Raw genomic sequence first — 13,323 nt, 5'->3', positions numbered from 1 at the left:
TCAGCAGCTAGGAGCAGCCCAGGAGATCATGCCTCAACATGAAAATTGTGGGGACGTCTGGATGGCTCAGTGTTTGAACGGCTGCTTTTGGCTTGAGGCATGGTCCCAGGGTCCTAGGATCGAGGTCTCCCATCAGTCTCCCCACGGGGAGCCTTCTTCTCCCTCTGTCTATGTCTCTGCCTCTCTCTGTGTGTCTCTCATGAATAAATAAAGAAAATCTTTAATTTAAAAAAACACACATGAAAATTGTGGTGGATCCTGTCAGCTAGCCTAGGAACATCTGAGTGGTTGCCTTGTAAATGGGTGCCTTGTAAATGTATTTAAAGTATACTCTCTTCAAAAGTCTCCTCACCTCCAAAATAAAAACAAAACCAAAGAACTTTCTCCATACAACAGCAAGTGGTAGACTTGCTTATATCTAGAAAAAATATTAGGCTTTTCCTTAAACAAGATTGTAGATGAATTCAGAACCTAGCAGTTACTAGCACATTATATGTGCCCCTTAGTATTTGTCGACTAAATTCTTACTTTTTTTTCAGTATAGTTGACATACAACGTTATGTCATTTCCAGGTGTCCAACATAGCAATTTGACAAGTTTATCCATTATGCTATGTTTACCGAAAGTGTAATTACCATGTCTGTCCTGTCATATCACTATCACGGTGTCACTGACTGCCTTCCTTTTGCTCTTTCCATTACTGGAGGACTGTATCTTCCTCTCCCCTTCACCCATTGTGCCCACACCCCCTCCTCCCCATCTTTTTATTCTCTGAATTTATAGTTCTGATTGTCTTTTTTCATTAATTCCTTTTTTAAAATTCCATTTGTATGTGGAATCATATGGTATTTGTCTTTCTCAGCCTGACTTATTTCACTTAGCATAATACCCTCTAGCTCCACCCACGTTGTCTCAAATGGCGCGATCTCATCCTTTTTTATAGCTGTGTGATATTCCATTGTGTATATATACCACATTTTCCTTATCCATTCATCTACTCATGGACACTTACGCTGTTTCCATGGCTATTGTAAATAATACTATAATAAACATAGCAGTGCAATAGTTTGCATTACTGTTTTCATTTTCCCTGGGTAGATATTCAACAGTCGAATTAGAAATGGCATTTCTAGGATTCTTTTCCTCTCATGAGGTATAATAATAAAGCTGTTCTTTATTGAAGCCAGATACTTTAGATTTGGTATTTATAATCCTTATAAAAACCCTGCAGTGTGGACATTGTTAGATGTCTTTACAAGTAGATACACTGAGGCCCAGAGAGGTTAAGTAACTTGACCAGGATCATACAGCTAGTAAGTGGTGGTTCTGGGATTCCAACCCAGTACTGCTCCAGACCAGGAGTCTTCAACCCTGGCTAACCAGCAGAATCACCAGCAGGAATTGAAAATAGATGACCCGGCTTCATGTCAGACTGATTAAATCATTATTTCTGGAGGTGGATCTAGACATTTGTATTTTTTTTAAAAAAGCTTTTAAATGTGGAAAGTTCGGCAACTTCCCTGACTCGGGCCACCTCTCTTGAGTCATGGAACCTTGCCCGGAAGCGCTCCCCATTAAAGCACTCTCGAACCTAAAAAATAAATAAATAAATGTGGAAAGTTCTATTGTTTCCAAGGTTGAGCACCACTGACCTATACCAACCCCTTATCTTAGTACCTATTGGGTAACTGAGTTTCAGAGAGGGGAGATTATCACATTCCACAGCTAAAAGTGTTGGAACCAGAGCACAAATGAAGATTTTCCTAATCCCACATTGTCCTCTGGGAGATTACTTGACTATCCCTCCAGGATCTCTTGCACCGTTGGGCAAGGGTGTGTGTGTGGGGGGAGGGGGGGGGCAGGGAACAGGCTCTGCCCATATGACAATTCTTGTGTGCCCCCTGGTGGGCTAAAGTGGTAAGGGGCCACGGTGTTGGGCAGTACGTCATAGGTAAGAGTAAGCAGCTCCGCAGGCCTCTATATTGCTAATCCAAGTGCTGCATGTTGATTTATACAAGGCAGCGGCTAGGTTGGTGGCACTCTACAGCATTATCGCACTTGGAAGGGAGAAAACAACATCAAGCACATAACCACTCTGGACTGGAACGCCTTGGTATAATGCCAACCTTAAGTCATATGAGACACTTCCTCACCTAAGAACTCAGGGAGAAATTTTGAAAATCTTACAGTACATGAAATTGAGGCAGTGTCTTATAGTTCATCTCGCAGATTTTGGAGTCAAACACACCTGAGGACAAATTCTAGCTCTACAATTTATTGACCTTATGAAAAACTTTGGTGAGCCACATGGCATCTTGAATCCTCAGTTTTATCGCCTGTAAAATGGTCATGATGGCACCTGATACAATTGTTGCGGAGATTAAGAGTCTACGTAAAGTGCTCGGCTCCGTGCCCACACTGTCCTAACCTCCAACCCTGAACCCCACAAATGGTTATTATCATTATTCCTGAAACTGAACCGTTAGATGTCTTTTTATCAGGCCTGGGAAAAACTTGCAAAGAAACAGTGTTCTCAGGGCTACCTTATGGGACCTCACACCTCCAGAGAGCACCTGTGGCTCCCTGCGCCCCCCTTCATGTGGCCTTCCAGATGATCCTTCCCCTTCAAAGTATTTTTTACACAGAATCCTGTTCTTATTCCTAGGGGCATTCTTACATGAAAAGGACGAGAAGAGGAGAGGAAGCCAGCAAAGGAGACAGGGAATGAGGGACTGATACAGTTGAAGAGACAGTGTTTATCCTAGAGGCCACTCTAGTGTCTCGGATGGAGGAAATGGCCAACTGGGTCAAATGCTAGGATCCATCAGGAAGGCAAGGCCCAAGAACCCACAATCCAGTTTAGCAAAGCAGAGGTCATTGGTGACCTCAACAAAAGCAATTTTGATATAGTGGCTGGTGGCGAAATTCTGATTGGAGTAAGGAATTTGATAAATCAGGCATAAACTAGTTTTCTGAGTTTTTCTATAAAGAGGAGCAAAGAAATGGGGTGGTCACTGCAGGAGGAAGTAGTTCTGTTTTTAAGATGGGAGAACTAACAGGCTATGTGTCACGATGCTGGGAATGAGCCGGTGTGAGGGAAGAAGGTATGCAGCCAGAGGGAGAGGAGAGAATGCACAGAGCAGCCCCCTTCCTGGGTCAGTGGGAATGGGACTTTGTACCCGAAGGAGCACAGACCCGGTCCCCGGGTGGGGAGAGGGGCAGGGGCCTGTGCACGCTCTTGCTCTCTTCTTGTGAAATCTCTTTTCTCAGTGCAGTGGGAAGCAAGGTCATTAATGAGAGCACTTGCTTTGAAGTGAAATAAAGTACCAACAAGAGAGCAAGTGGTATGTTCTGACTTAGAAATATCACTCAGAGTGGTGGTGGTGTGGGCAGCAGGGAAGTCTTTACTAAAAACCAAGCAGGAGGTTTGCATGTAACTTCGACCGAAATTCAAATAACGCTAAATGCAATATGCGATGCTCTGAATTTTCTTTATTTTCTAATAACTATTTAAACCACTCTACAAAACTTTCTATGACATTATTTAACAAAACTCTGCAAAATTTTGGGTGGGAATGAGACCCTATTTCCCTACATCAAAAACATCATGCAGACACTTACTTTCTTAGAGGATATTTAGCTTTGTGGAATTACTTACAGATGATGGTACCTTTTAATTCCATTTAACAGCATGAGAATTTACTCCCAGCATAGAACTCTTTAAAATATAACAATATACATTTCTTTTGAACCATTTCAGATGAAATTGTGCTGGGTGTTTTTCCAAAAGTTAAAACTAAGCTCCATCTCCTTTCCCCAATTACAGACTTGCACACCTCTGGCAGGTTTGGACAAAATATACCAGCTACTCCTCAGACTGCTCATCTAGGGATGCCCATGGTTCACACCATCACAGGTAGAAGAGAGAGTTGGATAATTCCAAACTTGGTTCTTTGTGAATGCTCTGGGCCACCAGAAAGGTCAGCTTGTGCGCATACTGGCAGGGGGCTGGGATACTGATTAGGCCCTGCGGAGAAAAAATATTGATAGCAGTTAAGAGATCAACTTGTGGGACACTTGTGTGGCTCAGTGGTTTAGCATGTGCCTTAGGCTCAGGGTGTGATGCTGGGGTCCTGGGACTGAGTTCCCACATCAGGCTCCCTCCAGGGAGCCTGCTTCTCCTTCTGCCTATATCTCTGCTTCTCTCTCTCTCTGTGTCATGCATGATTAAATAAACAAAATCTTTAAAAAAAAAAAAGGTTAACTTGTTCTTCAAAGCATTTTATGTTCCTTTATCCTCTGCTAATTCCATACACTGTAGAATGCATTTGTGAGTAAACAATAACTAAACTCACACAACAAAGGGCAACAGCACTTATGGGGAGCACAGACTCATGGAGCAAGCCAGGGTGGAGGGCCCTCTGGCTTTGTGGAGTTGGGAGCCCTCACACTTAGCCTTGATCTAAATTTCCTGTGACTCGGGGCTCCAAGGGGCTCAGGGCAAACCTTGGCCTTGGACCTTGAGAGCAGCCCTTGGCTTTGTGCACAGGAACACAGGACAGACATGTCTGGTTACATCCCTACCAGACACAGTGTCTGAGTTGGCGGCAACCTCCTCAACTGTAACTTGGAAATAACAATACCCTGATTTGCATAAGATAATGCACAGAATAAAGTCCTCTAGACACTATAAATATTGTTATAAATTAGTAATAATAATCATAATGTTAAGAGTCATTGCTACTTGGTTGCTATGGCATTCATTCATTCCTCCTTTGTGAAGTCAGGCATCATGCTGGGTGTAGGGATACAAAAGTGAATGGAGTGGCAGTCCCCGGGTGGTCACTCACCGGCCAGTTGTAGTACAGATGGCACAGTTTGAACGTAAGTCTCTGCATGTGATCGGGCTTCAAGCCATTGTCATCGTAGATGACATTATAGTGGGTGGGACTGACGGTTCCCCGGCAGGCAGCCCGACTGATCAAGTAGAAGTCGTACCTGAGCAGAAAAGCAGAATGAGTGTGGGCAAGAAGGCGAACGGAATGAGCCCTAACTTGAAGATCACAGAGCAACCGTTTCGATAGAAACTGGCTTTGGAACAGCACTTGCCACTCAGGACGAGTTGCTTCTGAGTCCACCACGGTGCCCAGGGGCGGGTTCTGCACGGATCGGTCGGTTTCTGTGAAGAATCGTGGCGTGCACTTCTTCCGGACCACAATCACGGACAGTTTGGGGCTTGAAACCAGAAAGGCAAAAAATAAGATGCAGAAAAACAAAACCAAGCTTGCAGCTTTCTACTCATCTTTTTTTTTTTTTTTTTTTTGGTAATTTCTAGGTAAACAAATCCATTCATTAAACAAACACTGCAAAAATGAAGAAAGTCAAAATTACCTCCAACCTCAACTCCCCTCTGAGATACAGTTTTCAAAACTAGAGACTGTCCTCACGTGTCACAAAAGTGCAGTATGCCCAGTCACTAGGCTGATTTGTATCATATGAAGGGGACAGGAGGGAACAGTTAGGAGGGCAGTGAGCTTCAATGAGCACCGCTAAAGGAACATTTTCCACGGAGACAAGCTTTCCTCTTTTTGTTAGCAATAGTCCCATTTCATTTCACCCTTCTTCTCAATTTCTGAATAGCAGAGACCCACCAGTCCCTCTTACTCCTCAAATCATCACTTCTGAATCCTGCAAGACACACACCCAGGAGGATGGATGGGTGGACAAATGTACACTTGAGCCAAATATTGAATGACTATGGATTAAGGTCAGGATTTGCTAAAGCCAAGGCCAAATCCAAACACTGGCCATCATTCCCAAAGGAACCTCTGGGATGCAAAGATTACGGTGGAATTTCACTTTGAACGTTTTATTTTAAAAAATGTATTCTTGTTTTCAATACTGAAACTTTTAAAAGTTGATGTACTGCAAGAGATGTCTTTAGCACCGTCAGCTGCTAAACGTGCTCCTGCTAGCCCAAAATCGCATACTTGTGATTCTGAACAGACAGTTACTGGAGGTCAGCAAGGAGGGAGAGCATTTGGCCAAGAGGGTCTGGATGCAGCTGCAGGCTATGCTGCCCCCAAGCCATTATGGGCTCCCTCCTCACTGCCAGTCCCTGGGGAGGTCAGAATTCAGCTCTTCTGTGGCTCATGGCTGTGACTTTGGTTGCTGGTGGTGATGGTGGTGTCACCCCACAGACGAATGAGGTGCTCTGCTTGGAGTGAGACGCTCTCTGAATATTTTAAGAAGCCAATTTGAGATTATCCACTTCCTCTGTCAGTTCTCATATATTTCTCAGACCTGCCACATGACATACTCACTGGAGAACATGTACTACACCACTGAATCTAGAAGCGTGGCAATGGAGCAAGGTGTTTAGGGTGGTCTGACTTCCATCTGCAGCACAGCCGGCCCTGCTCCCCACTCCTTTCAGCACCTCCCTCTGACCTTGGCCTTATCCCTGGGGGGTGATTTGGGTCTTGAATTTGAAACCACAGTTTATTTAGACCCAGGGCATATTAATATGTATGAAGCATCTTCACCCGCCAGCAGCCCTGCAGGCTTCCGGCTGAATCTCCTCTCTGAGCCAGCTGCTCTGGAGGACACCTGCCCTCCTCCAGGTGCCCTCCCCTAGCTCGCCCCGCCCCTACCCTCCCATCTAGGGGCAGTCTATCCATCTGGCTGCACTCACATGATGCAGACACAGAGCCCAACTTAACTGCATGACAAAAAAAAAGATGCTGGCATGTATTAATTTTAATAATTATAATCAATGTGCTATAATTGCAAGTGTGGGGGAAGAACACTAATTTAGTACCTGATATTTGAACTTGCTTCTGTCACACTGCTCAGCAGCTGTGGAACTTCATATTCAATCAGTGTTTTTAGCTGACCGTCCCCTACCCCATCCCGGTACACAACTATCCGTGCTGGCAAACCATGGTTGTGCTTGTACCATTTGTTGAGTGCTCCTGCAGAATTTATTGTTGGTAAGAAAAGAATGACTTCTCCAATGCTATCCCCATTAGTGTTCAATGTTTTAAATCAATTTTTTACAGATCACTGCAAAAGAGGGTAATTTCTAATTGGAGTTATAACTGCAATAATATAAAAATAGAAAACTTTGGGGATCCCTGGGTGGCTTAGTGGTTCAGTGCCTGCCTTCAGCCCAGGGCGTGATCCTAGAGTCCTGGGATCGAGTCCCACGTCGGGCTCCCTGCATGGAGCCTGCTTCTCCCTCTGCCTGTGTCTCTGCCTCTCTCTCTCTCTGTGCCTCTCATGAATAAATAAATAAAATCTTAAAAAAAAAAAAAAAACTTCAGGGAACATTCCACATCTCTGCTATTTGAGGAATCATAGTGGTTTCTATGGCATAACATATTCTTAAACTTAGCATATATTTTTTAGTAAAACTTTAATATTTAAGCAATAAATTAAGTCATGCGATAGAAATACAAAGTCCCCAAGCCAAATTAATACTAATTTAGTTTTTTCAAGCCTTTAAATGCTATCAATAGATAAAGACTGGATAATTTCATGTCATTTTCTTCTCTAATGAGCATAAATATGAAAACTTAAGGAAAGGACGTGGCTGCTGTTCTGAAAGCATCTCTTACCATGGACTCACCCAATTAGATTCTAAGTTGCACTGACAATATGAACTTTGAAAACATGTCCACCCACTACAACTAGAAATTGCCTTAAGAGCAGAGACCAGATAGTAACTCCTACTCAACAGAAACTTTTCATAACTACTTAAAATAAGGACCCAGCTTTGAAGTGAGGGCAAAGTTATATATATAATAATAATTATTTTCAGGTACATATTGGGCAATTTTTAGGAGAGTTTATTGTCCAGGAAATTCATTTTAGTTTAATAGAAGGATGATCATATACATAAGGGCATAATCAACACATATCACCAAATTCACTTTTTAAAGGAAATAATATTTATCCTCCTCCTCAAAGTTTATAGATGGGAAAATTTGGATCAGAAAAAGAAGTGAATTGTATAAACCACACTGCTAGGGAGTGGCAAGGCCAGATCCTGACCAGGGCTGGGGAGGAGATGGGAGCCCCAGACACTGTTGCCACTGCAACCCACTATGAAGAAGGCACCCTTCCTCCTCTACCTCCTTCTCCATCTCCTCCCGCTATGCCACACTTCACCTGCCAGCATTCCTCTCCCCTCCCCAAAGGCCTCCTTCTTATTCTAGACCTCACCCCACTCTGTCACAATCTTTGTTTCTCTAGGGTAGATTCCTTTGGCCTTTGCACTGCTTGCCAGAGTCATCAAAAGCTACAAAGCCTCCTCCTCTTGACTATCTGTTTATCACACAGAGATGACAAATGTAAATTCTACAGCATCTATGAGCATGGGTCAGGGCACAGTGTTGGGAACCTCCAACCAGGTGACAGTTGACTCAAGCAGATTTAGGGAGTCTGCTTCCACCACCTTGTCTACTATAGGCACATGCACTGAAAGAACAGTGCTTGGAGCCCATCCCCTCGCCCCACTGCTACACTTTTAGTACCAGTCATGAAAACTTTTAAGCAGTCTGCAACGTCAGTCGTGGTTCTCTGAAGAATACAGCGAGAAAACCACCTAAAGTGAGAAAAAAAACAAAATTAAAGTTCAAACTCACAATGTCTACTATAAACATGCATTAGGATTAAATGAAGAAACAGAAAACAACCATCGATGGGAGAATAGATAAAGATGCTGTGATAAGCACTGGCGAGTGTGTGCACACACATCTGGAATACTATTTAACCATACAAAAGAATAAAATTTTGCCATTTGTGACGACATGAATGGACATTGAGGACATTATGCCAAGCGAAATAAGTCAGAAAAACAAGTATTGTATGATCTCACTTAAATGTGAAATCAAGAAAAAAAATCTCATAGAAACAGAGAGCAGACCTGTGGTCACCAGAGGCAGGGGGTGGGAATGGGGTGCAGGGTGAAGGAGATAAAAGAAAAAAAACTTCCTGATACAAAATAAATAAGTCCTGGGGATGTAATGAATACCATGGTGAGTATAGTTAATAATGTTGTATTGTATATTTGAAAGGTGCTAACAGAGTAGATCTTGAAAGTCCTCATCACAAGAAAAATGGATTTTATAACTTTGTACGTGATGATATCAACTAGGCTTACTGTGGTGATCATTTTGCAATATGTACAAATACTGAATCATTATGTTGAACAATGAAACCGATATAAGGTTGTATGTCATTATACCTCAATCAAAATAAAATGAAATAGACATTATGAGTAAAACTTAATGCTCATGATTTTGTATATGCTATATGAGCACAATTATATTAAAAGCCTCCCCTCCCCAAAAGCAATTTATTGGTAAGAGAAACTAAAGCCTACCACTACATCAGACATAGTTGGGTTCAAATCCTGGCTGATATACTCACCAGCCATGTGACTTTGCTATGTGAACCTATACGTCGGTTTCCTCGTCTGTACCAAGGAAATATGCAAGGTGGTAAAGTAGTTACTACCTCATAAGGTTGTAAAAATTAAATTAGATAAAATGTGTAAAGTACTTATTAGCACTGTACTTGGCACAAAATATGCAATAATAAATAGAAGCCACTATGTTATTATAAAGGAATTTATTAGCTTAGCAGATCTATTTTTCAAAACATTCAAAAATTTCTCAAGCATAAACTTCGACTCCTATCGATGAGCCTTTTGGACTTGAGATGTGAACATGATTAACTTATTTAAATTTCAGAAGTTCTCTTGCTGAAGTCATTAATCCAGTAAGAGCACTTGGAGAGTGAAAGTCATAACTTAATGGTCAGTACACACCAACATTCATTATTATATATGCCAGTAATGACACAATTAGGAGTGTGGTGAACAAACTGGAAGTCCTTTATCTGCCTGATTAACGGAGTGACACATTTAATGGGATCTCGCACAACATGGATGAAGCTACTTTCCCTGTTTCTCACCATCCTGAATGTATACCTGACCACAAATTTAATGGAGTGAATCAAACAGCTTACATCCAGGAATGAAATACATCACAAAGAGTTCCTACAGCCTCAAACACATTACTTAGTTGCAAATAGACAAACGAGTCTAAGAACCATAATTTAATAAGTGCTAGGAGTCAGTATTTAATGTTTAGTTATTCCTAAAACTGCTTGTTTTCAACAGCTGCATGAACAACTACATCAACCGTCTACAAGTGTCAATAACAACAAGCATGTACTGAGCAATTACTATGGGAGGCTGTGTTTTAAGCACTTTATCTTATGTAATTTCCAAACATGCCCTATGAAATAGGCATCATTGTCATCCCCATTTTACAGGTGACTACAAGTGAGGCACAGCAAACTTAAATAGCCAGATGTCAGACACAGAATAAGCAAGTGGCAGAATAGGATACAAATCCAAGCAATCTGATTCCAAGCTCAGCTGCTTGACGTGATGTATGTAAAGTTCCTGGTACAAGACCCAAAACAGTGCAGATGCACAGAAAGTAAATACATAAGAATTTCCATCATCTGTAGTTTGGGGAAAATTTGACAGATATACGAGTGATAGCTTGTCCTAAAGTCTGCATAAATACACTTTTTTCACCAGGCTACATATTATCTTAATATTATCAATCACATTTTTATCTGCAAGTATAATTTATGACTAAAGTGTTCATATTTTTAAAACAAGTGAAGAATACAAACTGTTTCCTGCTGTAGGGTTAAATCACAAACAATAATTAGAGGAGATGTTGGGGTAACTGTAAAAGTACCTGGTGATTCTGGGGTTAATACTGGCCACAAATCCAACCACCACCATATCCTTGCTGAAGTCATCTTTACAGACATCAATCCCGACCACCATCAGGGACTTTAACTGTAAAAGTAAATTTTTCATGATTTAATGGAATGGGGCCTCTTTTCCCCAAACGATGATTTAATATGAAGTTTTTAAAAAAAATTGTTCCTAGTTATTATTTAAGTTAAGCTATATGCCAGTGAGACCAGGGTCCAGATGAAGCAGACTATTAAAACAGAAACCAAAGAGATTCAAAGATGGAGGGATGAATATGGTACATATTTTGTTTAAGAGACTCAATGGAGGGACGCCTGGATGGCTCAGTGGTTGAGTATCTGCCTTTGGCTCAGGTCGTGATCACTGGGTCCTGGGATCAAGTCCCATATCAGGTTCCCCGCAGAGAGCCTGCTTCTCCCTCTGCTTGTGTTTCTGCCTTTCGCTGTGTGTCTCTCATGAATAAATAAATAAAATCTTTAAAAAAGAGAGAGAGACTCACGGTAGTGCAAAATAGCTACCATCCTTTATGGAGGTGGGTGCCATCAGTGGCTCAAGAGGTCTGGGAAAGTGGTCAGTCATTTATCCTGGGCCTTTGGGCTGGAGGGATCTGAAGACGTCCACTCCTCACTCTTCAGATGTCTAAGGGACCCTCATTGTTCGCTATCTATGCCCCTCCAAGGAGGCAACTGGGGCCTGCCACAAACTCCTGGTTACAGAAATGCAAGGGAATGGACAACATTCCCTCACCTCCCATCCCCTCACTCCCTTCCACAGTGGCCAATAGTTGAGGAATGAGAAGAGGATTTCTCAGTTCCCACCACAGTTCAAGATTAGAGCTCTGGGGAGGCCCTCTCTAAGATGCAGAGCTCCTCTGAGAGCCAGCCAGCAGCTGCTGAAAGCTGATAAAGCAGAGACCATGGAGCACAGATTTCCTATAGTGGCAGGGAGGCTCCAGATCAAGTCCCTCCAAGTCTGTGCCAACCTAGATTCTCTGTCATGATTTGTTCTGTTAACAGCTTGCCTGAAGCTCCCGGAGAACAGGAGCCACACCTCAACTTCTGCGTGGTGTCCTGCGTCCTGCCAGAACCCAGAGCAGACAGAGAAACAACAGACCCAACAAACAAAACAAATACTTGCAAGGTCATTTGAAAATATCACCCACTTTGATGTCATTTTTCAATTAATAAAAAGATTGATTGATTCCTAAAAGGAAAACCATAACAGAATGCTCACAGGGATCTCGACAGCCCACAGTTCGCCTCCGAGTTTACAGGCCATTTGCATGGCAATCCTGGTGGCGATGCTCATCATCATCTGCTGTTTATTCAAAGTCCGTGTAAGCGCACACTGGCTCGGCACTGGGCAGAAGGAGTTCAGATATTTTTTAATGGAATCATAGTAGCTCTTCTGATTAGAAGGCAGGATACACATTACCTAAAAGACAAAAAAAAAAAAAAAAAAAGGAAGAAAAAAGTCAATTTACTTATGCTTAGAAGTAGCTTTACAAAAACTGAGGGGAACCCGGGTGGCTCAGCCAGTTAAGCATCTGACTCTTGATTTCAGCTCAGGTCACAATCTCACAGTTGTGAGAAGGAGCCCTGGGCTGGGCTCTGTGCTGGGCATGGAGTTTGCTTAAGATTCTCTCTCCCTCTCCACCACCTTTGCACATGGGGGTGCTCTCTCTCAAAAAAAAAAAAAAAATGAATACGTGGATTCTCCAAATATCTCTTGCCCTTAATTTCTGAAGAAGCAATATTAACATGACTAAACTTGTCTTAAATGGCCCTTAGCCACTGACCATTGGCCAATACCATTTGAAATGCCTCTTTTCAGCCATCCACTCTGCAGTCCCACCTCAAAGCTACCCATCCCTCTTGGCTTTCCCTTTCTCTCATCTCTCTCTCTCTCTCTCTCTCTCCCTTTTTAAAGACTTTATTTATCCATGACAGACACACAGAGAGAGGCAGCCACATAGGCAGAGGGAGAAGCAGGCTCCCCGTGGGGAGGCCAATGCCAGACTCAATTCCAGCACCACGGAATCACGCCCTGAGCCAAATAATGCTCAACCACTGAGCCACCCAGGGGCTCCTTTGTCCCTATTTCTTGTTGGGTGTTTCTCTCCAAAAGGCCTCTCCTGACCTACCTGCATCTCTTCTCCATCTTTTACTCCTTACCTTCAAAACCACCAAATGATAGAAAAAATAGGCATGGTCATAATTAGCAGAAAACAAAGTGATTTTTCACCTATAGATTTGTTCAAAATACCATAATGTCAAGGGCTAAAATCATTTACCCTTAATCATATAAAATAGGGAAATATATTTGTCTGCAAAATCCTCTTAGGAGTATTCCTTCCTTCCATCCTAATGAATTTAGGATGGAAGGACCAGGCAAGGCAGGTGATGGTCCTGATGATGGACCAGGCAAGGCAGGTGACAGAACAAGGCAGTGGTCCAACGGGGACTAGGGTTAAAAGAAGGTCGGAGACAAGTGAGACTGGTTGCCTGTGAGGGGGA

The 13,323-nt window shown here is 42.5% G+C and overlaps 1 protein-coding gene across 2 annotated transcripts in view; it reads right to left on the bottom strand.

Annotated features, from left to right (window-relative positions):
* Positions 1-3,472: 3,472 nt before the first annotated feature.
* PIWIL4 (piwi like RNA-mediated gene silencing 4) overlaps positions 3,473-13,323 on the bottom strand; it is a 53,734-nt gene continuing 43,883 nt past the window's right edge. For both annotated transcript variants that reach the window (XM_077867476.1, XM_077867475.1), the window contains 7 exons: positions 12,041-12,241; positions 10,785-10,888; positions 8,538-8,608; positions 6,821-6,974; positions 5,110-5,235; positions 4,851-4,998; positions 3,473-4,027 (listed from right to left, as the gene is read on the bottom strand). In XM_077867476.1, the coding sequence (XP_077723602.1) occupies positions 3,911-4,027; positions 4,851-4,998; positions 5,110-5,235; positions 6,821-6,974; positions 8,538-8,608; positions 10,785-10,888; positions 12,041-12,241 (921 nt within the window). In that variant the 3' untranslated portion in view covers positions 3,473-3,910. The remainder of the gene's footprint in view (positions 4,028-4,850; positions 4,999-5,109; positions 5,236-6,820; positions 6,975-8,537; positions 8,609-10,784; positions 10,889-12,040; positions 12,242-13,323) is intronic.

The sequence above is a fragment of the Canis aureus genome, chromosome 23, assembly GCF_053574225.1.
Source record: "Canis aureus isolate CA01 chromosome 23, VMU_Caureus_v.1.0, whole genome shotgun sequence".
NCBI lineage: Eukaryota > Metazoa > Chordata > Mammalia > Carnivora > Canidae > Canis > Canis aureus.
The sequence above is the reverse complement of the archived record's forward strand: the minus strand, read 5'-3'. Positions and strand labels throughout refer to the sequence as shown.